Genomic DNA, 25,852 nt, shown 5'->3' on the forward strand with positions numbered 1-25,852 from the left:
ATTTGCATCTATAGTAAACACAAATTGGAACTATATGAATTGGCTGCACGTCCTCTTAATGAGTATAAATTAAATAAGTTACAACATCACGGCGCAGAGGTCCCAGGTTCAATCCCAGCTCTGGGTCACTGTGGAGTTTTCACATTCTCCCTGCGTTTGCATGGGTTTTGCCCCCACAACCGAAAGATGTGCAGAGTAGGTGGATTGGCCAGGCTAAATTGCCCCTAAATTGGAAAAAATGAATTGGGTACTCTAAATTTAAAAAAAAAAATGTTTTTAAAAATAAGTTACAACAATTTATTGTGTGTAGACAGCCAATCCCTGACTGCTATTCTATTTGATTTAATTTTTTAAAAGAGTTTAAATTCATTTTTGCTCTTCTGAAAGGTATTGATACTAATGCAGCAGTTTTACACAGTGTCTATAGTCACATGTGAAATGAGCTGAAATCAACTGTTTACATAATTGAAATACGGTAGGCAGTAATGTTTCTAGCTATTAGATGGTATGTATAAAATGAGATTGTGTATCTCAAACCTATTTTTAATAGAAAAGAGCTGGGTGGTTGGGGGGGGGGGGATCAGAGAGAGTGAAAGATGGGAGCATCTCTCCGGCCAGCTTATCAAACCTGATGAGCAAAGGAGAGCTTTCACAATCGAGGAGTGGCTAAGAAAAATATCCAAACTCTTTCTCAACAGATTGGAAATGAATATTAATTATTTTTATAACCTGGCGAATGGAACCGAGGGAAACCCCTCCGGTCACTCTGACTCGAGTTCTAGTTCTGACTGGAAATAAACTCATCGGAGTTTTCATATGAAATGACAATTGGAAATTGCCATTTTCACCTTATCCTTAGCCAACATTATATATTCACCCCATAGACAAAGGAAATCCCAGAAAGAAGAGTTCCATCTTTTAAAATCCCTGTGCCTTGATTTAGTTACAAATTCAGAAAGGACACTTGCAGTACAGAAGAGTTATAACTTCAACCCGAATGCAGTCAGAGATTTTCTTTTTGTTTTCTTCTGTTCCCTGATTTCTCCTTCCCACTACTTATTTGAAGGGGGATTCAGCAGCTAGAAGGTGCTGCAGACTGACTGACTGTGGCAAGGCATCCATGCTGGCCAGGACAGATCCTTGCCTCGCCGGATCCATACCTACCAGTTTCTAACGGGTTGATGTTTGGAAAAAGGAAACTGGAATACTGCCAAAATATCCCACTACCACCACCACTTTCCTTCATTTAAAAACTGTAGAAGCCACGTTCTGGGGCCCCGACCACTGCTCTAGCAAGAAAGGAAATCTGAGAATCGTACAGAACAGAGGGCTGCCATTTGGGCCAATGACTGCACCGAGCCCATGAACCATCCAGTTAATCCCACCATCCTCCTATCCGTTTTTCCTTCAAGTATTTATCCTCTTTCCTTTTGAAAACTCCTATTGATTCCACCTCCACCACCCTATCTAGGATGCATTACAAATCTTAATCACTTGCTGTATAAAAATATTTTTCCTTGTGTCCCCTCCGTTTCTTTTGCCAGGAACCAAATCTGTGCCATCTACTTATCAATCTTTCAGCTGTTGGAAACAGCTTCTCTTTATTTGCTCTATCTAAACTCTTCCATGATTTTAAATGATAACAGTTAGACATTAAATAATTCAGCAGATGGAAATAGAATGGCACTTTTATTAATAAACTATAACAATGAAATGAAAATTAAGATGGCATTTCTACAGCATGGTAAGCTAAAATGATTGCTTCAGAAATAATTACTTTTTGCAGAAATCTGTTCGTGTAATATAAATATTTATAATTCATTGATGTTAGTTGCTGTGAAATTCAAAGGGAGGAAGATTCCTGATGCAGCACAACACCAGATACTCCTGACCAGATTAAAAGAAAATTCATATTTAGGGGCAATTTAGCGTGGCCAATCCACCCACCCTGCACAACTTTGGGTTGTGGGGGTGGGACCCATGCAGACGCGGGGAGAATGTGTAAACTACACACGGTCAGTAACCCGGGGCCGGGATTGAACCTGGGTCCTCGACGACATGAGGCAGCAGTGCCAACCACTGCCCCACCGCGCCGCCCGACTCCTGAACAGATTTAAGAATTTTTTGTTTTCCTTTTGCCCTTGCTGGAGGAGCAGATGGGCTTGGGAAGCTACAGCAGTATTAAATTGACTGCAGTTTATTTTAGCACAATGCTGCACATACTGACTTTCATATGAGCCATGTAATTATTTCTTTGTAATATACATTATTAAACCATTTCCTGGTTTGCTTTTTTTTTGTTCTCAGAAAATGTTGAGCTGGTACATAAATTGCTGTTGATTGAAAGTTGACTGCCTTTGCATCAAGTAGCCAAAAGCTTTTTTTTCCTAACCCTAATGCAGTTAGCTTTCAAGTAAAAATTAAACTTTGAGCCGACAGTGATTTGTAGACATTAATAAAGTGTGGTTGGATGTTCTAGACTTGCCCAAAATTGCTAACATGAAAGAGTCTGCTAATTTGAATAAATACACAAACCATTGCGATCAGACATGAGCAAATGTTGGAACAATTAGAAGGTTAAAAGTACCACTTTTCCTGCGCTACTGTTGTTTTGTTACGAGAGCACAGTAAGAGCGAGTCGGAGAGCATCGTGGAGAGCACGTATCGCGAGGTGGTCACTCCGCAGGCAGGAAGGGAATGGGTGACCATCAGACAGAGCAAGAGAGCGAGGCAGGTAGTGCAGGAATCTCCTGTGGCCATTCCCCTGCAGAACAGATATACCGCTTTGGATACTGTTGAGGGGAATGGCATCTCAGGGGAAAACAGCAACAGCCAAACCCGTGGCACCATGGTTGGTTCTGCTGCAGAGAGGAGGGGTCATAAGTGTGACAGTGCAATAGTTGTAGGGGATTCAATTGTAAGGGGAATAGACATGTGTTTCTGTGGCCGCAAACGAGAGTCGAGGATTGTATGTTGCCTCCCTGGTGCTTGGGTCAAGGATGTCTCGGAATGGGTACAGGACATTCTGGAGGGGGAGGGTGAACAGCCAGTGGTCGTGGTACACATCGGTACAAATGACAGAGGTAAAAAAAGGGATGAGGTCCTAAAAGCAGAATACAGGGAGCTAGGAAGGAAGTTAAGAAATCGGACCTCTAAGGTAGTGATCTCAGGATTATTATTGGTGCCATGTGCTAGTCAGAGTAGAAATGACAGGATATATAGGATGAATACGTGGCTGAAGGGATGGCGTCGGGGGGAGGGTTTCAGATTCCTGGGGCATTTGGACCGGTTCTGGGGTAGGTGGGACTTGTACAAACTGGACGGGTTACATCTGGGCAGGACCGGAACTGATGTCCTAGGGGGGCTATTTGCTAGAGCAGTTGGGGAGTGTTTAAACTAATGTGGCAGGGGGATGGGAACCGATGCAGGAAGTTGGAAGGTAGTAAAACAGGGACAGAAACAAAAGGCAGTAAGGGGGAAAGTGTAAGGCAGTTGTGGCGGTGAGAATCTCAGACACGGGGAGAATGTGTAAACTCGGTCAGTGACCCGAGACTGGGACTGAACCCGGGTCCTCGGTGCCATGAGGCAGCAGGTGTTAACCATTGTGCCATTAACCATTCCATTTTAACCGAGATGTCCTGATATTGAACAGCATGGTGGCAAAACTGAAGTTACCAGCAAAATCTGAATTTTTTGGTTATTCAAAAAATGCCATCAACCAAAATGCCACAATTTCAATACACTTTTTAGGTTGAATAGAATTGATCAGCAAGTGGCAAATTCTGAAATCAGCAATTGGAAATCTCCATTCAGATTATATATTAGCCAACACCTGGGGCTGAAATCAGCTGATTTTCCATTTAATCAAGTTTGCTATTCTTATTGTAAATGCCATTCATTTAATATGTATTTCCTGTTGTTAGTAAAATTTGAATTCTGATCTGAAATCTGTTGAGACAGTAACTGTTTTGGTTTGCAATCTGGTGAAGCAAAGACTGCTTTCAAAACAAACTACAATTAAAACCCCCAAATTTGAAAGGTGTATCACAATTATGTTTGCAGGCTTGCGGTGCTGTACTGTCACAATTACATCACAGTCTGACTCCAGTGTAGTCACCATGACATCACTCATGGTACTGCTACATGTTCACTACCTTGTTGCATCAGGACAAATGGTCACAATGGCCTCAGTTCATAAAATTCAAGTTATACAATCTGGGCTTCCTTTTGTTTTGCACAGCTATTACGTGTCAAACTGTGATGCCTACATCACTGCTAATGTAACAATGTAATCAAACCAATATGATGATCATTGTTGTTATGTGTATTCTAGCAGCGTTTCTGGAATTGTGCTTTGATGGCCATCACCAGTTACGGTATCGTAACTATCTGCAAACATTCTTTGTTATTGTGTTTCTCCACAGTGGCCATATAGTGATACTACCCGATTTTAGCCTTCCGCTGGAGTACTATCTAATTCCATTCCTCATCATAGTGGGAATCTGTTTAATCCTCATTGCTGTTTTTATGGTATGTAATAATTTATACTTAAATGGATAATTATTGCATTGTGAAAATACCACAAGATTCAGATGTTGCAGAGCTTGAGCTGTGTTTTGATTGTGTACCATAATGATTGATTTATATCTGTAACCTGCTTGGGATTGCTGCCAATTGATAGCCTCCGAGAATAATTAATCCCATTGCCCCTATATTGGTCACAAACTAGTAACATAGCATGTGTCTTTGTTCTTTCTGAGGGTTTTGGCAAAGGTTGGTCGGTACAGGCTTGGAGGGCCGAAGGCCTGTTCCTGTGCTGTATTATTCTTTGTTCTTTGTGTCTGCTTCTTCTGAACAGGTTTCAAACTCCCTATTTATATGTGTATTTTCAATTTTAGAGGGAAAGTATGTTGTGTCAAGACAGAATTGAGAACTTGAATATTCAGATTCAGTATTTATCATTTGCGTAACCAGTAACAATGCTAAGCACCCTGCCAGTCATAATAATTCTTTCATGCAATATGCAATATTTCTCTTAAACCGTGATGGGAAATAATTGTCAACTTTCCACTTAATGCACCACCAGAAAAATATAAATGGTTTTGCAAATCATCTGTCGTCAGGCCCTATTTGAACAGAACTGAAAGAATAATATTAACTCGTGTGAAATTTTGTGCTACGGACTTGTTCCCTTTATGAGCTCAGTGAATAATGTGAAGGTGTTGACCTGGATTTTACAGTCCGCATCAAAGCAACAGCATTTCCTGTTGAACTTAAAGAAAACCACCCACAGAGATTGCGAGATCATCCTGCTTCCTTACCATCAAGCCAATTTGCCAGCTCTCCCTAGATTCCATGTGATCTAACCTTCCAGAGCAACCTAACATGTGGAACTTTATCAAAGGTCTTATTGAAGTCCATATAGTGTACGTCTACCGCCCTGCCCTCATCAACCTTCCTGGTCACTTCATCAAAGAACTCTAACAAATTTGTGCGGCATGATCTCCCATGCACAAAGCCATGCTGACTACTCCTAATCAAACCCTATATTTCCAAATGCTTGCATATCTTATCCCTCAGAATCCTCTCTAGTAACGTACCCACCATAGATGTTAGGCTTACCAATCTATAATTCCTGGGTTTTTCTTTGCAGCCCTCCAGTCTTCTGGTACCTCAACCGTGGCTAATGATGATGTAAATATCTTAGCCAGGATTCCCACAATTTCTTCTCGTGCAGTGTTCTTGGATATGCCAGGTCAGGGCCAGAAGATGTATCCACCTTCATACTTTTTAATATGTCCATCACCTTCTCTACTGTAATGCGAACTGTATCGCCACTAACCTTCCCAGGTTCCAAGTCTTCATGTCTTTCTCCATGGTAAACACAGAGGAGAAATATTCATTGAGAACCTCGCCCATCTCCTGTGGTTCCACAGATATGTGTCCACTTTGGTTCTTAACGGGTTGTATTCTCTCTCTAGTTATTATTTTTCCTCTAAGTTACTTAAGAATCCCTTTGGATTCACCTTAATCCTCTCAGCCAAAGCTACCTCATGCCCCCTTTTTTGCCCTCCTAATTTCCTTCTTGAGTATATGCCTATATACCCTGTACACCTCCAGGGATTCCCTTGATTCCAGCTGCTTGTACCTGAGCCATGCCTCCTTTGTCCTGGCCAGAATCTCTCTATGTTTTGTCATTCAGGGTTCCCTACTCCTGCCAGCCTTGCCCTTCACCCTAACAGGAACATTTTATTATTATTATAATATAGACCCTGAACTCTAGCTGTTTCATTTTTAACGGCCTCCCCCTTGCCTGAGGTCTCTTTGCTCTCAAACAAGCAACTCCAATCAGCCCTTGCAAACTCCTTTCTCATTCCAACAAAACTCGCCTTACCCCAATTTAGAACTTGCACCTGAGGACCAGTTTTGTCCCTTTCCATACTATTTAAAAATTAATAGAACTATGGTCACTGGTCCCAAAGTGGTCCCCCACCTTCACCTCAGTCACTTACCCTGCCCTATTTCCCAATAGAACGTTCTTCGTGTTCAGACTGTTTGACTGAATCTTATCTCCGCTTTACTTCTGTGCCAGTTATCTCATTCTCTCACACAAGAAAGTATTGGGCCCTGTAAGTCCAGTTTCACGTCAGCATTCTTCTTTGCCCTTCCCCGAGTAGGACCCTCCACATACTGCTTGAGGAAACTTTCCTGAACACACTTAACAAATTCCACCTCATCTAAGCACTTAACACTATGGCAGTCCCAGTCTGCGTCAGGAAAATTAAAATCCCCTATTATGACAACCGTGTTACTCCTGCACGCCTCCCCAATCTCCCTGCATATTTGTTCTTCTAATTCCCGTTGACTATTTGGGAGCCTATAATATAGCACAACCCCAATAAGGTCACCATCCCCTTCTTATTTGTCAGTTCCACCCACAAAGCCTCGCTTCATGATCCTTCGGCTATTTAATCTCTGACTACTACCGTGATGTTTCCCTTAACCAAAAATACAACACCCCCTCCTTTCTTTCCTCCACCTCTGTCCAGCTTAAAGCACCTGTACCCTGGAATATTAAGATGCCAGTCCTGTCCCTCCTTTAGCCATGTTTCAGTTATAGCTATAATATCCCAGTCTCATGTACCTATGTATCCATGCCCTGAGTTCATCAGCCTTGCCTGTCAGCTCTCTTGCATTGAAATAGATGCAATTTAATCCAGCAGGCTTTCCCCACTCCCTACCGTGCTCCTGCCTATCATGTCTATTCAGCTTGCCGTTGCTGAGTGCTGTACCTCCTTTCAGCCCCTCATTTGCTTCCCTCCTGCTGAAGATCCCACCCCTCTGCCAATCTAGTTTAAACCCTCCCTAAAAATTTCCATCAAGGGGGGCGAGTCTTCTACAACACAATATTATGGTACAGACTGAGGCTATTCATCCTACAGCAAATGTGCCCTTTGGTAGAGCTATCAATTCGTCCCCACCCAACTTCTTAACAGAGTAAATGGTGCAAATCCAAAGCAATATAGGATTAACTCCACCAGGTGGCTCACACTCTGCTATGTTTTATTTCTCTGCTAATTTGGACATCGCGGCAGGGTTCTGGGAATATAAATCACTTCAAAATAATAAAGCTTGCAAAATGTAGTCATTTACTTTCTTAGCGTTCAGACTATTTGACTGAATCTTATCTAAACTTTACTTCTGTACCAGTTGTCTCATTCTCTCACCCGAGGAAGTATTGGGTCCTGTAAGTACAGTTTCACATCAGCATTCTTGTTTGATATAGCTGACATGATTGAATTCCGTATGTGTGAGTCTCACTAGTGATCGCCACCAACCATTGAATGAGTGGCCTGTAGTGATGCAAGGAATCAGTGATGGCAACTACTGGATTTCTGCACTTGACTTTTACACCTGCAAAGGCTAGAAGTTGATGTAAATTTCACAATTGGAATGACAGTGAACTCAAAGCTTTGATGTAATGTTAACTGCACAATCCCAGCTGTTAGGGCCCTTAATAGCCATCAAGAAATAGTGGCTTCAATGCCATTGTTCTGACCGAGAGTGAACTTGGGTTCTAGAATGGAACGAGAAAGACTTCCAGTGCATTTCACAAACTTGGAATATACCGAAGTACTTTACAGCCAAAGAATCACTTTTGAATAATAGTCACGGTAGCAAGTCTCAAGTTCCTCCCATAAACAACAATGACTGTGTTGGTTGGGGGATAACTGAGACATTAGGTGAAGTCATCGGTCGGCTATTCATTAAGAGGCGACGCAATACATTCCAGCTCCACCTGAGGAGAGACAAGTGGAGCCTCAATGTCTCATCTAAAACAGCAGAGATTACTTATTTAATGTCTCTTGGTGTTCTCAGCCAGAAGATCGGATATTGGTGCAACTAAGACGCCAGTCTAATCACAACATTCAGATTACAATTCTAAACAGATCAGTCTTTGTTCCTTTGTTTGTTGTTGTGATTTGATCCACTTGTTTCAGTTCTCACATACCCATTTATTCTAATAAAGGTCTGCATTTTTTGATTAGATTACTTGCATATGTATATCCATAGAACAATGCAATCCTGGATCTGATTGCCAGGTAATAACCTAATCAAGGGGTTCTGATAGTTTATTGATCTATATATGATGTCTATGCATCTCTGGATAAGTTATAGTTAGTTGCATGCAAGAATCTACTATTGTGTGTAATTGATCAACTTCAGCTTTATTAAAGGAGATTTCTGTGCTCTAACAATATCCAATGATCATAGCTGATTTTTTTAAACTTGGAGCCTGTACCAAGTGTTAATTGCAGCTTCTGAATTTGGCTCCATAATTTGAGGGATTTACCATTCAGTGGGCTAGCTGTTACAACTTCAATGCTGTAAAATCCTGAGCTGTTCTTATTTTGTTGAATTATTTTCCTTGTTTAACAACAGTTTAAATTTAATCATGAATTTTTGAATTTAATCATGAATTTTTGAAACCTATGTTCAGCAAATAATTTTCTGTTTCATCATTGAATTGGGCCATAATGTCCTTCCCAGTATCAGATTTGGGGTAGGGGATGGAGGGGTGTAGGTGCACAAAAGGTGCGCTGGGGAATTCCTCTAGGAAGTTCCCATGTGAGGGTTTATCCGGCAATTGTCCAGAAGGGCTAACTGGCCCTGGACTGTCTTGTGCAGACAGAAGGGATTTAAATCAGTAACTTTGAATGACTCTGCCAGTTTTACACTCATAGTTACTCTGAAATAGTTGGAAGAAAAAAAAGCACTTCTTACTTCAGACAACTATTTTACACACCCAGACCAAGTCCCACACGGTACAGTCCCGTCAACCCATGTGATCCCCACACACCACCTCCCCCCAACCAAGAACTCCATTCCCCGCGGTATCCCCTGCCTCCTGCACAGGATCCACCATCCCCATATCCCGTTCACTTACTTTGGAAATTTATCTTCTCCCAGGGCAGCACGGTGGCACAGTGGTTAGCATTGCTGCCTCGCGGCGCCGAGGTCCCAAGTTTGATCCCGGCTCTGGGTCACTGTCTGTGTGGAGTTTCCACATTCTCCCCGTGTTTGCATGGGTTTCGCCCCCACAACCCAAAGATGTACAAGGTAGGTGGATTGGCCATGCTAAATTGCCCTTTAATTGGAAAAAGTGAATTGGGTACTCAATGTATTTTTTTTAAAAAGTAATTTACCTTCTCCCTTGTGGTGAGACCTTTAAATACACCTGCTTTTATGGCCGCTAGTGCTGTAAAAGGGGCTGAATTTTGCTTCTTCAGCCTTACCCTGAGTCCGGAAGTTCGGGCGAGAACTGTCGCTTTCCATTTTAAGTGCAGGTAAATCGCTACAGAGTGACAATCCACTACTGATTGCCTCTCTGAGGAAGTTATGGGTTGAATAATTTCAAATTTTAATTAGGTTTTATTTAGACTTCATTTAATAGTATCATCAGTCAAAACAAACATGTTTTAAAATTTCTTTTACTTTTATTTCGGGCTGTTCACTTTTGGCTTGATTAAATTTAAGCAGTTGGAAATCAAATTTAGATTTTCTGCATGAATCAATAATTGTCTCTAATCAATAATTGAAAGAACATAAGAATTAGGAGCAGGGAGTAGGCCATCTGGCCCCTCGAGCCTGCTCCACCATTCAATAAAATCATGGCTGATCTTGTTGTGGACTCAGCTCCATCTACCCGCCCGCTCGCCATAACCCTCCATTCCTTCACTGTTCAAAAATCTATCTTTATCTTAATAACATTCAACTAGGTCGTCTCAACTGCATCATCGGGCAGGAATTCCACAGATTTACAACCCTTTGGGCGAAGAAGTTCCTCCTCAACTCAGTCCTAAACCTGCTCCCCCTTATTTTGAGGCGATAACCCCTGGTTCTAGTTTCACCCAACAGTGGAAACAGCCTCCCTGCTTCTATCTTAACTATTCCCTTCATAATTTTATGTTTCTATAAGATCCCCCACATTCTTGTAAATTCCAAATGAGGAGAGTTCCAGTCTACTCAATCTCTCCTCATAAGCCAATCCTCTCATCTCCAGAATCAACCTAGTGAATCTCCTCTGCACCCCTTCCAGTGCCAGTACATCCTTTCTCAAGTAAGGAGACTAGAACTATACACAGTACTCCACCTGTGGCCTCACCAGCACCCTCTCCAGCTGCAACATAACCTCCCTGCTATTAAACTCCATCCCTCTAGCCATGAAGGACAAAATTCCATTTGCCGCCTTAATTACCTGCAAACCAACGTTTTGCGATTCATGCACAAGGACGCCCAGGTCCCTCTGCACAGCACCATGCTGCAATTTTTTACCATTTAAATAATAGTCAATTTTGCTGTTATTCCTACCAAAATGGATAACCTCATATGTACCAACATTGTACCCCATCTGCCAGACCCTTGCCCACTCCCTCTGCAATCTTTCCGTGTCCTCTGCACACTTTACCACTCATCTTCGTGTCATTCGTGAACTTTGGCACATTGCACTTGGTTCCAACTCCAAATTGTCTGTAAATTGTAAACAATTGTGGCCCCAAACTGATCGCTGAGGCACACCACTAGCCACTGATCGCCAACCAGAAAAACACTCATTTATCCTCACTCTTTGCTTCCTGTCAGTTAATTAATCCTCTATCTATGCTAATACATTACCCGTAGCCGCCCTCCTCAAAAATGCAATCGCTTAGCATTTGAAAGGTTTACTAATGTTCAAGATGACAACAAGCATATTAAATCAATTAAATTTCCATTAAATTAACTAAATTGGGGCATCATGGAGGTGCAATGGTTAGCACTGCTGCCTCGTGGCGGTGAGGACCTGAGTTCAATCCGGCCCCTGGGTCACTGTCCGTGTGGAGTTTGCACATTCTACCCATATCGGTGTGTGTCTCACCTCCACAACCCAAAGATGTGGAGGGCATGTGGATTGGACATGCTAAATTGTCCCTTAATTGGAATTAAAAAATTGGGCACTTTAAAATTTTTCTAAAAGTTAACTAAATTTCTGGTTAACGTAAGTTCATTTCCCCTGCTACGGATCTTCTAGTATCTGACCCAAAGCATGGGCAACGAACCTATCAGTGTTTTAATTCAGGGATGTCAGGGACTTAACCATTGGTTTCTGCTCCCTTTATTTCCACCTGACTCTTCCCAAATGACTAGCCAGAATCAGGAATTCCTATGGGGAGTTCTGTGGAGCGGTGCACAATCCTATCCTGTTTTTCCCATAAAGATAATCCTTTTAAAATATTCAGAAATAACAGTCTTCTTGACCCACCTTATCTTATTAGATATTTATTTCCTCAGCAACAAAGCACTATGCAATTTCACTTTTTATATATTAAAACAAATTACAATAAAAATATTAACACTTGGAATGCAAATAACTTTTATCTTAGTCATTGGTGCTCTATCAGTATAATTATTTCTTCAGTAAGACTAACATGAATAGTTAGACACCGATTGCATTGATATATGAAAAATTTAGTACAGTTAAAATGCATTTAAGCTGTATAATGGCATTTCCTGGCTTGAAGTGCTCACTAGAGGAATCCAGTGCACAAATGATGGTACTAATAGTTGAGCTGACCTTTTCATGGAACTAATAAAGGAGTTGATCTATGTTTGAGCCAAAGAATGTCACATAACTTATTAACTATGCAAAATTATTTCCTGTCTTAAGATGTTTACATATGTTCCCTGGAGTTGCTGCCTGAGCCTAAATGTTTTAAATCTGTGTTTGCTGGTGACACTGTCACCTCTTGTGCCTGTTCTCATCATTTGTAATTGCTGGTTAGAGGCAACCTGGAAGTGGACATTTTAAGTGGAATTTCTTCCTGTTGCAGTATCCCGAAGCTCTGTTTTAGGTATTGTGGTTATAACCTTGCTTAAAATCACTGGCCAGGACTTTAGGCTTGATCACTGGCCAGCTCGGGTTTTTCTCTCTCCATTTCCATGGACAGGAGAATCACTGCTTGACAGCAGACATCCCCAACCATTGATCAGCTTCATGATATCAAGGTTTGGGAAAAGGTGTTTACACAAATGCCTATGCCCATTCTTTCATTAACTTCAATAGCATAAAATATGGTAATTAAGTGTTGTTACAATATTTATATTAATTTGGCTAGATAGTGTTTCACATCCCATTTCCTCAGTCCTGTTTAGCTTGCACTTGCATTTATATGGTGCCTTTCACACCCTTCGGATGCCCCAAAGTGTTTTACAGCCAATTACCTAATTTTGAAGGATGCCAATGGTTACAATGTAGAAGATGCAGCAGAAACTTTGCAAACAGCAAACTCCTACATACATTCTTCCCCCCCCTCCGATCTTTTTCTTACTGTTGTTGGTTGTGGGATCATTGGGCAGCTAGGACTTCCTGTTAAGGGATAACAATTGGAGAAGTCACTGCGCCTCTTCAAAATAGTGCCATGGGATCTTTTACCTTCACCTAAGAAGGCAAATGTGAACTTGGTTTAATGTTTCATCTGAAAGACCTTCAACAGTATGCCACTCCTTCATAACAGCACTGGACTGCCGGCCTAGATTTTGTGATCGAGTCTTTGGCCCACAACCTTTGAATACAGGAGGCAAGAGTGGAACTATTACACTATGACTAATACAGCCTTTTGTGCAGATTGATTCAATTTTCATTTTTATCATCTTATGGGGGAGGGGAATGGGAAAAGAAGATGAGAGTATGATTATTTATCTCCCACTGAAGTTTTAAGACTCTTAAATTTGTCCAGCAGACTGTTCCAAACATTGCACAACTTAAATGTTTCTTTCCCTGAGCTGAACCTTGATTCCAGAGATGAGGGGTTTGTCGTATGAAGAGAGATTGAACAGAGTAGGCCTATACTCTAGAGTTTAGAAGAATGAGAGGAGATCTAATTGAGGTATGCAAGATGCTAAAAGGTATGGACAAAGTAGACGTGGAGTTGATGCTTTCTCTTGTGGGGCATTCTAAAACGAGAGGTCGCAAATTTAAAACAGATTTTAGGAAAAACTACTTCTCCCAAAGGGTTGTGAATCTGTGGAATTCTCTAGCCCAGAGTGCGGTGGATGCAGGGACAGTGAGTAAATTTAAGGAGGAGTTAGACAGATTTACCTGGTGTAGTTTTTTACATTATAATGAATATTTAAATTTGCTTGAAAATGCTTTGAGACATTGAGGTTATGAAAGGTGCTACATAAATACAAGTAAAAGATCTGTTGGCATTATTTTGAGGAAGGACGCTATTATCTCCAGTGTCCTGGCTAATATTTATACCTCAGTAACATCACAGGAAAGCAAGAGTGTATAGTCGTTATCATATTGCTGTTTCTTGGCGCTTGCTGTGCGCAGATCACCTGCATTTCCTACAATAGTAACTACACTCAAAGTATTTAATTTTCTGCAAAGCGCTTTGGGAAGTCCCACAGTTGTGAAAAGTGCCATATAAATGTTGTCATTTTTAAGACTTTTTCTTTGAATATTGAACCCATTTGAGATTTATTGATCAACAAGATGGGATAATTTTGTCTGTACAGGGAGAAAAGATCTTTCAATTTGGTGTGCACACATTCTAGAATAAATAAATGTTTTGTAACCTCATTGCTTTACTCTCTAGATTTCAAAGTTTATCCAAGACCGACACCGGGCAAGAAGGAACAGGTTACGTAAAGATCAGCTGAAAAAACTTCCAGTACACAAATTCAAAAAGGGTAAGTGATTTTTGTAAGTGACTTTTGTCTGGCTGAAGTATTCATTTCTCTTTTTCTTAAAATAAATTTAGAGTGCCCAATTATTTTGTTTCCAATTAAGGGGCAATTTGCCGTGGCCAATCCACCTACCATGCTCATTTTTGGATTGTGGGGTGAGACCCCCTAGACACGGCGAGAATGTGCAAACTCGAAACGGACAGTGACTCGGGACCAGGGTTGAATCCGGTTCCTCAGCACCGTGAGGCGGCAGTGCTAACCACTGTGCCACCCTGCCACCCACGTATTCATTCCTCAATATTAAATTGTGCAGAGTCTTTAGAGCAAGAACTACCAGCTGAACCGTGAAATTGTTTTTCTATTTTGACTCATTGGAGAAAACCTATCGTTACGTCAGGAAATGGATATAGAGTAGCAAGTATCCTAATGCTGCTTATAAGGCATTCATCGATTGTAAGGGTTTGCTTGTTGGTTAAGAAGAATTAACAATTAGGGATGGCCTTTTGAGGGGGAAAAATGAGCAAGTGGCATTGAGGCGACCAATATGATTTGATTTGATTTATTGTCACATGTACCGAAGTACAATGAAAAGTATTTTTCTGCGGCCAAGGGAACGTGCACATTACGTGCATCGTAGACAAAAATGAATAATCGACAGAGTACATTGACAAATGGTACATCGACAAATGCAGTGACACCTGCAGATAGTTGGGCAAGAACACATTTTTCTGACAATTAGATGAACGTTCAGGATTTCAAGGGATGGATGGGGAGAAAGGGAAGTTTGAGAGCTATATGGAAGGAGGCCTGAAGCGGATGGGAGCACCCCCAATGACTCAGTGGAGGGAAAAAGATGGAAATCAAGGGCAGGCAAGAAGCTTTGGGTTGAATTGGACGACTAATGGGACAGGAGTTGATGGGAATATTAGTTTTGTTGGGACAGGTCGTGGGCAAGGAAGATTCAAAAGAGGGCAGGAGAGACCTCAGCCTTGGGATCAGTTGGGGTGAGGGACCAGAGTGAAAAAATAAATGATGACTGAGTATGACACACACAGTCTATCATTTTGATTGCAAATGGTGCATGTTTTTTATACTTTACATTGCGTCTTAGTGGTATCAAACAATCACAAGCCAGTTCAGTCAGTGTATGGCATTGCATACAGTATAGGTCTCCTTATTTAAGGAAAGATGTAAATTGCGTCAGAAGTAGTTCAGAGAAGAATTGCTGGACTAATACCAGGGATGGGAGGGTTGTTCGGTTTGTATCCACTAGAGTTTAGAGGAGTCTTGTTGGAGAATGTAGAACTGAGGTCACTTTTTAAAAACTCCGGGATCATTCATTTAAGACAGAGATGAGAATTGTTTTTGAGAGTCTCAGGAACTCTCATCCTCAAAAGGCAGTGGAAGCAAAGTCTTTGAGTATTTTTAAGGCCGAGCGAGATCAAATTTTGATCATCAAGGGGATGAAAGGTTATCGGGGGTAGGCAGGAATGGGGGGTCGAAGCAGATCAGCCATGATCTTATTGAATAGCGGAGTAGGCTCGAGGAGCCAAGTGGCCTACTCCACCTAATTGGCATGTTTATGCATTGAGAACTTGTTGAAAACCTTAAATGTCTTGTGCACTTGTATTGTTATCTCTTTGTGCTACATGTGAGACTGGTTTTGTTTGATTCAGTTGACATTGTGATTTTAATTTTGGGCAACAGATTTCAAATTAGGATGGCAATTTTGTTTGAATTGTCCATTCTGAACTTGAACGGAAGTGTTTCCTTGGCCTGTTATGTCACATAGCTGCTTTATGACGCATGGACATGCTTTTATCCCTGTTGGAGCTGTCACATTTATTTGTGATGCCCTGAGACAGCTGCTGAGAGATTGTGAAATTATGTCATTGTAATTATGTTGAAATGATGCCACAGAGGCTTAAAGCTCCGGTGTGCCCTATTTTTCATAGGCACGAGATTATCCAAGTCCAGTGCACAGATTCTCCAGTGCCTTGTCTGTTCAAAGTATGAGAATTTCTCATTTGCTTCTTTGATATTTGACAAAAAGGCTTTGGCTAGAAACCAAGTTTTTCTTTTTAAAAAGTTGTTTGACTATTTTGCGTAAATTGCTGTAAACCTCCATCGTGATGTTTAACGTGAGGTTGTACTGTAAAGTTATGTGATGCGTTTGGAGACCTCTTCTGCAATAATATATTTTAACTTGCTTTCCAGTGATCTTATAGATGAGCGATGAATCTACTTTGATTCCCTGGCACACTGACTTTTATTTTAGTTCTCTTCCCTACCCTTTGCCTCCCCTGCTTCATTCTGGGGATCATCTTGATTCCGTTTGGCACCTCACCTCAATGTCAGAACAAGGTTCAAAGCTAGGCACTGGTGAATTAGGTCATGTCAGACCACTTAACCCACTGGGATATTTTGTAAGGAGACATGAGAAAAGCATGTTATTACTTAATTATTCAGTATATAGTTTTCTGATGCACATTCCAGTTTAAATAGAATCCAATTTTGGCAATTTTATTGACCTTGTGTAAAGGTCAGTTGATATGAGTTACAATTTCTGGAGATTTTATTACCTGCCCAGCGTGTTATGTTTAATTTTGCTGTCCAATAGAGCTTTGTAATTTACATAACCATATTTAAGAGTCAGACTTAAAATTTAATAATCCGCCTCCATTTTCTGCCTGTACCTGGGAAAATAAGAGATTGAAATAGATGCTCCGTGCACAGTGGTTTATAATCTACAGGAGACATGTTAAGGCCTTTAAGCATTTTATCGATACTGCAGGCAGATGCATATTCTGGGTTTTCCCCTCTTTATTTAATGATATCTAATGCTGGAAAAGATACTGCTTGGAGTATTTCCCTTCAAGCTTTCACTTAGTCTTTTTCTAAACATGAACATGGTCTGAAAGCTAAACAGTATTCATCTGATTAACACATTGCCCAGTCTTCAGACTGCAAGCAGTGTTTTATTAACCACTAATATGCAAAGTTTAGGAAAATGATCTTAACTTTAGCCTAAGAATTTGTAAATGTTACTGATTAATTTCCCACGTAGAGTGACTTTGGTAGTTGTCTTAATGTGACGTTACACACTTTGGTAGGAAGAATAAAGTGACCAAATATTATTTAAATGGAGAAAGATTGCAGAAAGGTGCAGCACAGAAGAATTTGGGGGTCCTCGTGCATAAATCGCAAAAAGCTAATATTGTTATGGATGCCTCGTCAGCTCCAAACAGTAGCTAACAGGCTGAAACAGGACCGTAACTAAGTTTTAAGACAATGAGGAAAGATCATTTCGTTCCAGGAGTGATAATATAAGAAATGGGGCTTGATTATAAACAAATTTATTAAAAGAAAAGAAAACAATATTTAAACTTTTAAACTTCAACCTTAACAAGAACAGATTACATACAGTTTCTTAACCGTTACACTCTAGTTCCCATTAATTAACACTGTAATAAAACATGCTGCTCTCATGCCACTTTCACAGGCAGTTAAAGGCAATTCCTGCATATACACAGCAATTCTTCTTCTGGTAGGGACATAGTTCTGCACCCTTTTTTTGAAAGCCTGCCTCAGTGGCAACTTTTATGACATTCTCAGTCAATTTCCAAAGCCTTCTCCTCTGTAACTGTTAAAAACAGCATTCCTTCTCTCTCTCTAAGTTCCACCAAGCCCCTCAGTTTTCTTCGGGGGTTTTCAGGCTTGATAACCCATCAGCGTTATCTTGGCTGTTTGATTGCCCACTGCCCTTTATGCAAAAGAATAGTGCCATGCTATTGATATGCAGCTAACCTTCCATTGATGGACAAAGAGGCCATCAGACTCTGTAATGGGCTAATAACTGGTCAGACAGGAGTGTCCCAAAGAGTAATGGATCTGGAGCATCCTGTGCATTCCCACTAAAGAGTTCAGGTCTGACTGGACAGTGCAACTCAGCCAGGTGAGGGTGTATCCCTCTGACTCTGTGTTGGCAGGTTTTTCTCCCCTCAAACTGTTTAACCCCTGCTACATTGGGGTCTTATTTCTGGACCCAATTTCCTAATATCTCCCTCATGTAACAAGATGCAAGTTCAGCAGGTAATCGGGAAGGCAAATGGGTCTTTATTTCCAAGGAAATGGAGTATAAAAGTAGGGAAGTCTTGCTAAAACTATACAAGGCACTAGTTAGACCACACCTGGAACACTATGAACAGTTTTTGTCCCCTTATCTAAGGAAAATTATACTAGCATTGGAGGCAAGTCAGAGAAGGACTAGATTGATCCCGGATATGGAGGGATTTTCTTATCAGTAGAGGTTGAGGAGGTTGAGTCTACTTGGAAGAATGAGAAACAACCTTATTGAGACTAATCGGATTCTCAGGGGACTTGACAGGATAGATGCTGAGGTTGCTTCCTCTTGTGGGAGAGTCGAGAACCAGAGGGCATAATCTGAGTTAAGGGGTCACCCATTTAAGACCGAGATGAGGAGGAATTTCTTCTCTGAGGGTTATGAATCTGTGGAATTGTTTACTGTAGAGGATAGGTCATTTAAGTATGTTTGAGGCTGAGATGGACAGATTTGTAATCCGTCAGGGAATCAAGGGTTAATAGGGATAAGGCGAGAAAGTGAATTTGAGGATTATATCAGGTCAATCATAATCTCATTGAATGGTAGCGCAGATTCAATGGGCTGAATGGCCTGTTTCTGCTCCTTTGTCTTATGGTCTAACACTGAGTGGAAGCAGCCATTTTTCCCCCCATGTCGAATGGCGCTTTTTTTCTCTGCCGTTAGATCTCATCATGCAGGTATTTCCAGAAATAATGGTCAGGTGTAGCATGAACTGCATGTTTTTATAGCTGTATAAATGTTAATGCATGAAAAAGGTATCTAAATTTATGCATGAAAATGCTATCTAAATTTGCTGAACTGTTAAAATGTGAGCATTAGGCTCATTTGCATGTAACACGCCACTTTTGCAGCAAGTGCTAAAAGTCTTGTGATTTATTGAACGCACTTTGTGCTGTACAGTTGAGAATACTCTGCCCTGCTTCCAATTTGCGATTCTCTTTCCCCCCCATTGCTTTAGCATACCAATTGTGTCAAAAACAGACAGTTAGTGATCAACTTGTACTGTCACAACAGTTTTTGAAAGTTCTGCAAATAGTGGTGATATTTTAGTCCTACCAATTTAAGCTGGGGCTTTAATGAGGGAAGTAACTGCACTTGTAATTTGGAAGAAGCATCATGATTAGGCTCCCCCTATCCACTAGTTGGTATGTTAATCTCCTCCGGGCGGCAACAAACAGATTAAAATTTGAAAAATCTGAAAGAATTCGCTCTCGCCCTCTTAGGCGATTGGAAGCCAGTGCAGGAGTCCACAGCAACCATGCTTGTATTGCTATTCCAGCTGCCTTTTTAATAAAGCTGTGAGCCCCAGTTTGCTGGGAACTGATCCAGCTGTCATGTGAAGGTTTGCAGAGAGTCGGGACAAGCTGACAGAATCTAAAACCAGCTTAGAACAATGTTCTTGAATGCAAGTACTTGAATATATAGTGGCCAATCACTCTCCTATGCACAAGAATGTTTGTCCATCACATTCCTTACACGTACAGAAATGTTGGTCAGAATATTCACTGCTAGTACATGGGTTAGGGAAGCTGTATTTACACACTAGTTATATGATATTCTTGATGAGAAATATACCACTTTTTAAATGTGTTTCCTTCCCCATTTTGGAGTACCTCTTATTTCCTCACTGCCATATTTTTCCCTCTAAAAATAGATGTGTCACTTATTAAAGGATATTCTTCCAAGGTTTCCCTGCCCCTCGTGGATTTTGACTGAACAATTTGTAAATGGGCAAATGAATTTGCACTTTGGGGAAAAAATTATTTTTATGTTAGGGTTATTACATTTATAGAAAGATGCAAATATTCCATGCAGCCTTCATGTCTCCGAGTTTAAATATGGTATGCAAATGATGGCGGTGTAAAATGCGACCTTGAATGCAAGTGTTACAGTAACTCAACAAAAAGTCTCTCTGTCTCAATGAAATGGAGCTTGCTGCAGCTGCACTGCTTTGCACAGGGCGCTGTTCGGGCACAATTAATGAGACGAGTTAACTAAATCTATTGTCGAAGACAATTTTGGCTTTGCAGAAAAATGTATTCAGGACGTTATGTGTAGGCCTAGCCTGTTTAGGTCTGACCTTGTTGAACACGTTGGCAATCTAGATTTGGGGTAGTGCGTACATCTAGTCTTCCCATTTGACCTTTTCCTTTGCCTGTGAGAGATGCTGTGGTGAGATTAGATGTTTAAGGCAATTAAGTCTATTACAGATTGGTAAAATAAACCCAACAATGAAGCAGTGTTTTCCCTGCAATAACTGATCTCCTTTTGAAGATCCATCCTGTGAATTGTATTTTTGGGGTGGACCGTTTGGTTCAAAATTTTTAATTGGTATTGTATATTCAAGGTGGTTAAGTGGTTGCAAGGAATAGAGGTCAGTTGGATAGGCAGCATGGTAGCACAGTAGTAGCACTGTTGCTTCACAGCTTCAGGGTCCCAGGTTTGGGTCACTGTCTTTATCGAGTCTGCACATTCTCCCTTTGTCTGTGTGGGTTTCCTCTGGGTGCTCTTGTTTCCTCCCATAAGTCCCGAAAGATGTGAATTGGACATTCTGAATCCTCCCTCTGTGTACCCGAACAGGTGCCGGAGTGTGGCGACAAGGGGCTTTTCACAGTGACTTCATTGCAGTGTTAATATAAACCTGCTTGTGACGATAAAGATTATTAGGTGGAGGCGATTCTCCATTTTATTTTTCTCCTGTTAAGGCAGCACTGGTCACCTTATTACATTTATTTTGTCAGCCAGGAATAAAGGCACATTGCCACAGTCTGTAAGCTTCTGTGATTGGCCAAAATAAACCACCGGTCTGATAGCGAGCTTATTTCCCAACAGACTATTTGCAACAACATAATGCTCTGATAGACCAGCTAAAGGACCAGCATGCTGATGTCACCAATGGCTGTATTGAAACTCAAATCAATTTCTCTCTCTGCCCCTCTTAGCAAGTGCTAGGTCAAGCCTGTAGTGAAGATTTGCTATAAGATAAAATAGATGAATTTGATAAAGAGAACTTTTGATATTCATCAAGATCTCCCACTCATTCTGAAGAGATTCTTACAACGGGTAATCGATCCTTTTGGTATTTGCCAATTTTTGTACTTAAACGACAGTTAATTATGTTCATTGCTTTAGACTGAGTGTCCTCGATTCCACTGGTAATGGCTGCCATTTCCTTTTTTAAAAAATATATATTTATTAAAGTTTTTTAACACAATTTTTCTCCCTTACAAACAATAAACCCCCCCCCCCCCCCCGCACAACAAAAAAAAAAACGAGAAATCGCGCAGAGCAAGATATATACATGGCAAAATGATATATTTACACAGCTTTGTACACTGGCCCTCACCCGTACGTGCCAGTTTCCCCAACCCTTCATGTTATCTCTTGCTCATCCACCCTCCCAGGCAGTCCGCCCCCCCTCCCAGGACGTCCCCCCCCAAGTTGCTGCTGCTGACCGACCTTCCTCTAACGCTCCGCGAGATAGTCTAGGAACGGTTGCCACCGCCTGTAGAACCCCTGCGCAGACCCTCTCAAGGCGAACTTAATCCTCTCCAACTTTATGAACCCAGCCATATCCTTTATCCAGGCCTCCAGGCTGGGGGGCTTCGCCTCCTTCCACATTAGCAAGATCCTTCGCCGGGCTACTAGGGACGCAAAGGCCAGAATGCCGGCCTCTTTCGCCTCCTGCACTCCCGGTTCGTCCACTACTCCAAATATTGCTAGCCCCCAGCTTGGCTTGACCCGGACTTTCACCACCTGAGATATTGCTCCCGCCACTCCTCTCCAGAACCCCTCCAGTGCCAGGCATGACCAAAATATATGGACATGGTTCGCCGGGCTACCTGAGCACCTTCCACATCTGTCCTCTACCCCAAAGAACCTACTCAACCTCGCCCCCGTCAAGTGCGCTCTGTGGACCACCTTAAATTGTATCAGGCTGAGCCTGGCACACGAGGAGGAATTAACCCTACTTAGGGCATCAGTCCACAGACCTTCCTCGATCCCCTCCCCCAGCTCCTCCTCCCATTTACCCTTCAAATCTTCTACCAGCGCTTCCCCCTCTTCTTTCAACTCCTGGTGTATTGCCGACACCTTGCTCTCCCCGACCCACACACCCGAGATCACCCTATCTTGAACTTCATTTCCGAGCATTTGATAGCATATGTAAACCAGTAAGCTGATTACTTCAAACACCATAATTAATACACACCCCGATGAAATGACCGGCTTCTTTCCCTAATAGACGTTAGTGAAATAGTTGCTTTTTTAAAAACCGCAAACTGACAACTTCATGCCAACTTTACCAATAGCTCAGTTGGCTGGAAGGCTGGTTCATGATGCAGAATGTGCCAACAGAATGGGTATAATTCCTATACCAGCTGAGGTTTTTCATGAAGACCCAGGCTTCTCAACCTCACCCAAGGTGTGGTGACCCGCAGGTTAAATCACCACCCACCAGTCAGCTCTCAGTGGGAGCAGCTTATGGTCCTCTGGGACTGTGGCAACATTTTTTTTAATTTTACAAATAACAGCTTTTTATTTTCAGAGTTCCAAACTTAATTTAAGTTGTCAAAATACCATAATATTGCTGAATTAGTATTTGCATAACCACTCTGCCAGGATAAGACCAAAAGACATAGGAGCAGAATTAGGCCACTCAGCCCATCGAGTCTGCTCCGCCATTCAATCATGGCTGATATTTTTCTCATCCCCATTCTCCTGCCTTCTCCCCATAACCCCTGATCCCCTTATTAATCAAGAACCTATCTATCTCTGTCTTAAAGACACTCAGTGAATTGGCCTCCACAGCCTTCTGCGGCGAAGAGTTCCACAGATTCACCACCCTCTGGCTGAAGAAATTCCTCCTCATCTCTGTTTTAAGGGATCGTCCCTTTAGTTTGAGATGGTGTCCTCTGGTTCCAGTTTTTCCTACAAGTGGAAACATCCTCTCCACGTCCACTCTATCCAGGCCTTGCAGTATCTTGTAAGTTTCAATAAGATCCCCTCTCATCCTTCTAAACTCCAGCGAGTACAGACCCCAGAGTCCTCAAACGTTCCTCATACAACAAGTTCTTCATTCCAGGGATCGTTCTTGTGAACCTCCTCTGGACCCTTTCCAAGGCTAGCACATCCTTCCTTAGATATGGGGCCCAAAACTGCTCACAAAACTCCAAATGAGGTTTGACCAGAGCCTTATGCAGCCTCAGAAGTACATCCCTGGTCTTGTATTCTAGCCCATTTGATACGAATGCTAACATTGCATTTGCCTTCTTAACTTCCGACTGAACCTCCACATTAACCTTAAGAGAATCGTGAACAAGGACTCCCAAGTCTCTTTGTGCTTTGTTTTCCAAAGCATTTCCCCATTTAGAAAATAGCCTATGCCTAAATTCCTCCTTCCAAAGTGCATAACCTCACACTTTTCCACATTGTATTTCATTTGCCACTTCATTGCTCACTCTCGTAGCTTGTCCAAGTCCTTCTGCAGCCCCCGTGCTTCCTCAATACTACCTGTCCATGTACAGTTCTTTGTATCATCTGCAAACTTAGCAACAGTGCCTTCAGTACCTTCTTCCAGATCATTAATGTATATTGTGAAAAGTTGTGGTCTCAGCGCCGACTCCCGAGGTACACCACTAGTCACCGGCTGCCATCCTGAAAAAGAGCCCTTTATCCCCACTCTCTGCCTTCTGCCAGTCAGCCAATCCTCTATCAATGCCAGGATCTTACCCTTAACACCATGAGCTCTTAACGTATTTAACAGTCTCCTATGCCACACCTTGTCAAAGGCCTTCTGGAAATCTAAATAAATCACGACCACTGGTTCTCGTTTGACTAACTTGCTTGTTACCTCCTCAAAGAATTCTTAACAGATTTGTCAAACACGACCTCCCTTTGACAAAGCCGTGCTGACTCAGTCCTATTTTGCCATGCACTTCCAAGTGCCTCGCGATCTAATCTTGTAAAAGGTTTAAAGGGAATTCAATTCTTAAAATGCATCCAGGAGAGCTTTTTAAGCCAGTATATAGAATGTCCTACAAGAGCGGGGGAGGTCGTGGACTTAATTTTAGATAACCAGGCTGAGCAAGTGGTTGAAGTAACAGTATTTTGCAGACAGTGATCATTACTCTGTTAGATTGAAGATTGATATGGAAAAGGACAAGGATGGGCTTGAGATCAAAGTTCTAAACTGGGGGAAGGCAGATTATAATAAGATAAATATGATTTGGTCAGAGTGGACTGGGGGTAGACACTTTTAGGTAAATCTGTGACAGAACACTGGGACACATTCAAGAAGGAAATGAGGAGAAGACTGGGCCAATTGAGAAGAAGGGTGGGGCCAACAAATCCAGTGAATCCTCGATATCGAGAGATATACAGCATTGGATAAGGAGAAAAAGGGAGGCTTATGGCAGATATTGAGGGCTCAAAACAGCAGAAGCCCGAGGGGCATATAGAATGTGCAAAAGGGAACTGAAAATGGAAATTAGGAGAGGAAAAAGGGGACATGAAAGGATACAGACAGGTAAAATAAAGAAAAATCCTACATGGGGGCAGCACGGTAGCATTGTGGATAGCACAATTGCTTCACAGCTCCAGGGTCCCAAGTTCGATTCCGGCTTGGGTCACTGTTTGTGCGGAGTCTGCACATCCTCCCCGTGTGTGTGTGTGGGTTTCCTCCGGGTGCTCCGGTTTCCTCCCACAGTCCAAAGATGTGCAGGTTAGGTGGATTGGCCATGATAAATTGCCCTTAGTGTCCAAAATTGCCCTTAGTGTTGGGTGGGGTTACTGGGTTATGGGGATCGGGTGGAGGTGTTGACCTTGGGTAGGGTGCTCTTTCCAAGAGCCGGTGCAGTCTCGATGGGCCGAATGGCCTCCTTCTGCACTGTAAATTCTATGTCATCTATGTAATCTATTGTTTTACAAGTACATTAAGGGTAAAAGGATAACTAGGGAAAGAGTAGGGCCCATTAAGAACCCAAATAGTAATTTGTATGTGGACTGGAAGATGTAGGTAGGGTTCTAAATGAATACTTTGGGTGGGATTTACTGACCAACCCGCTGTGTTTTCTGACGGTGGAGGCGGCTCACCAGTGGGATTTTCTGGTCCTACTGTTGTCGACGGGATTTCCCATTGACTGCACCACTCGTCGCCGGGAAACCCATGCACCGTTGGTGGGATCGGAATATCCCGCAGGCGTGATCAGCTGGTAAGTTCCGCTCAATGGCGATGTTCACTGATGAGAGAGACGGTGTAGATATAAAAATCAGGGAGAAGGACTGTATAAAATTGAAGAGATTAACATTGACAGAGAGGAGGTGGAGGGGTCAGTTATCAGGGGGGATAGGTTTAAGGTCTGTGGGGCAAGGTTTAGAGGAGATGTGTGAGGCAGGGTTTTTACGCAGAGGGTGGTGAGTGCCTGAAACGCGTTGCCAGGGGAGGTTGTGGAAGCAGATACATTAACGGTGTTCAAAAGGCATCTTGACAAACACATGATA

General features: G+C 42.0%; 1 protein-coding gene across 1 annotated transcript in view; it reads left to right on the top strand.

Moving 5' to 3' along the window:
- Positions 1-4,287: 4,287 nt before the first annotated feature.
- Positions 4,288-25,852, top strand: part of LOC140406573 (E3 ubiquitin-protein ligase RNF13-like) — a 91,436-nt gene continuing 69,871 nt past the window's right edge. Inside the window, exons 1-2 of the mRNA XM_072494572.1 lie at positions 4,288-4,530; positions 14,139-14,232. Of these exons, the coding sequence (XP_072350673.1) occupies positions 4,303-4,530; positions 14,139-14,232 (322 nt within the window). The 5' untranslated portion in view covers positions 4,288-4,302. The remainder of the gene's footprint in view (positions 4,531-14,138; positions 14,233-25,852) is intronic.

This window comes from Scyliorhinus torazame, unplaced genomic scaffold (assembly GCF_047496885.1).
Source record: "Scyliorhinus torazame isolate Kashiwa2021f unplaced genomic scaffold, sScyTor2.1 scaffold_656, whole genome shotgun sequence".
NCBI classification, from domain to species: domain Eukaryota; kingdom Metazoa; phylum Chordata; class Chondrichthyes; order Carcharhiniformes; family Scyliorhinidae; genus Scyliorhinus; species Scyliorhinus torazame.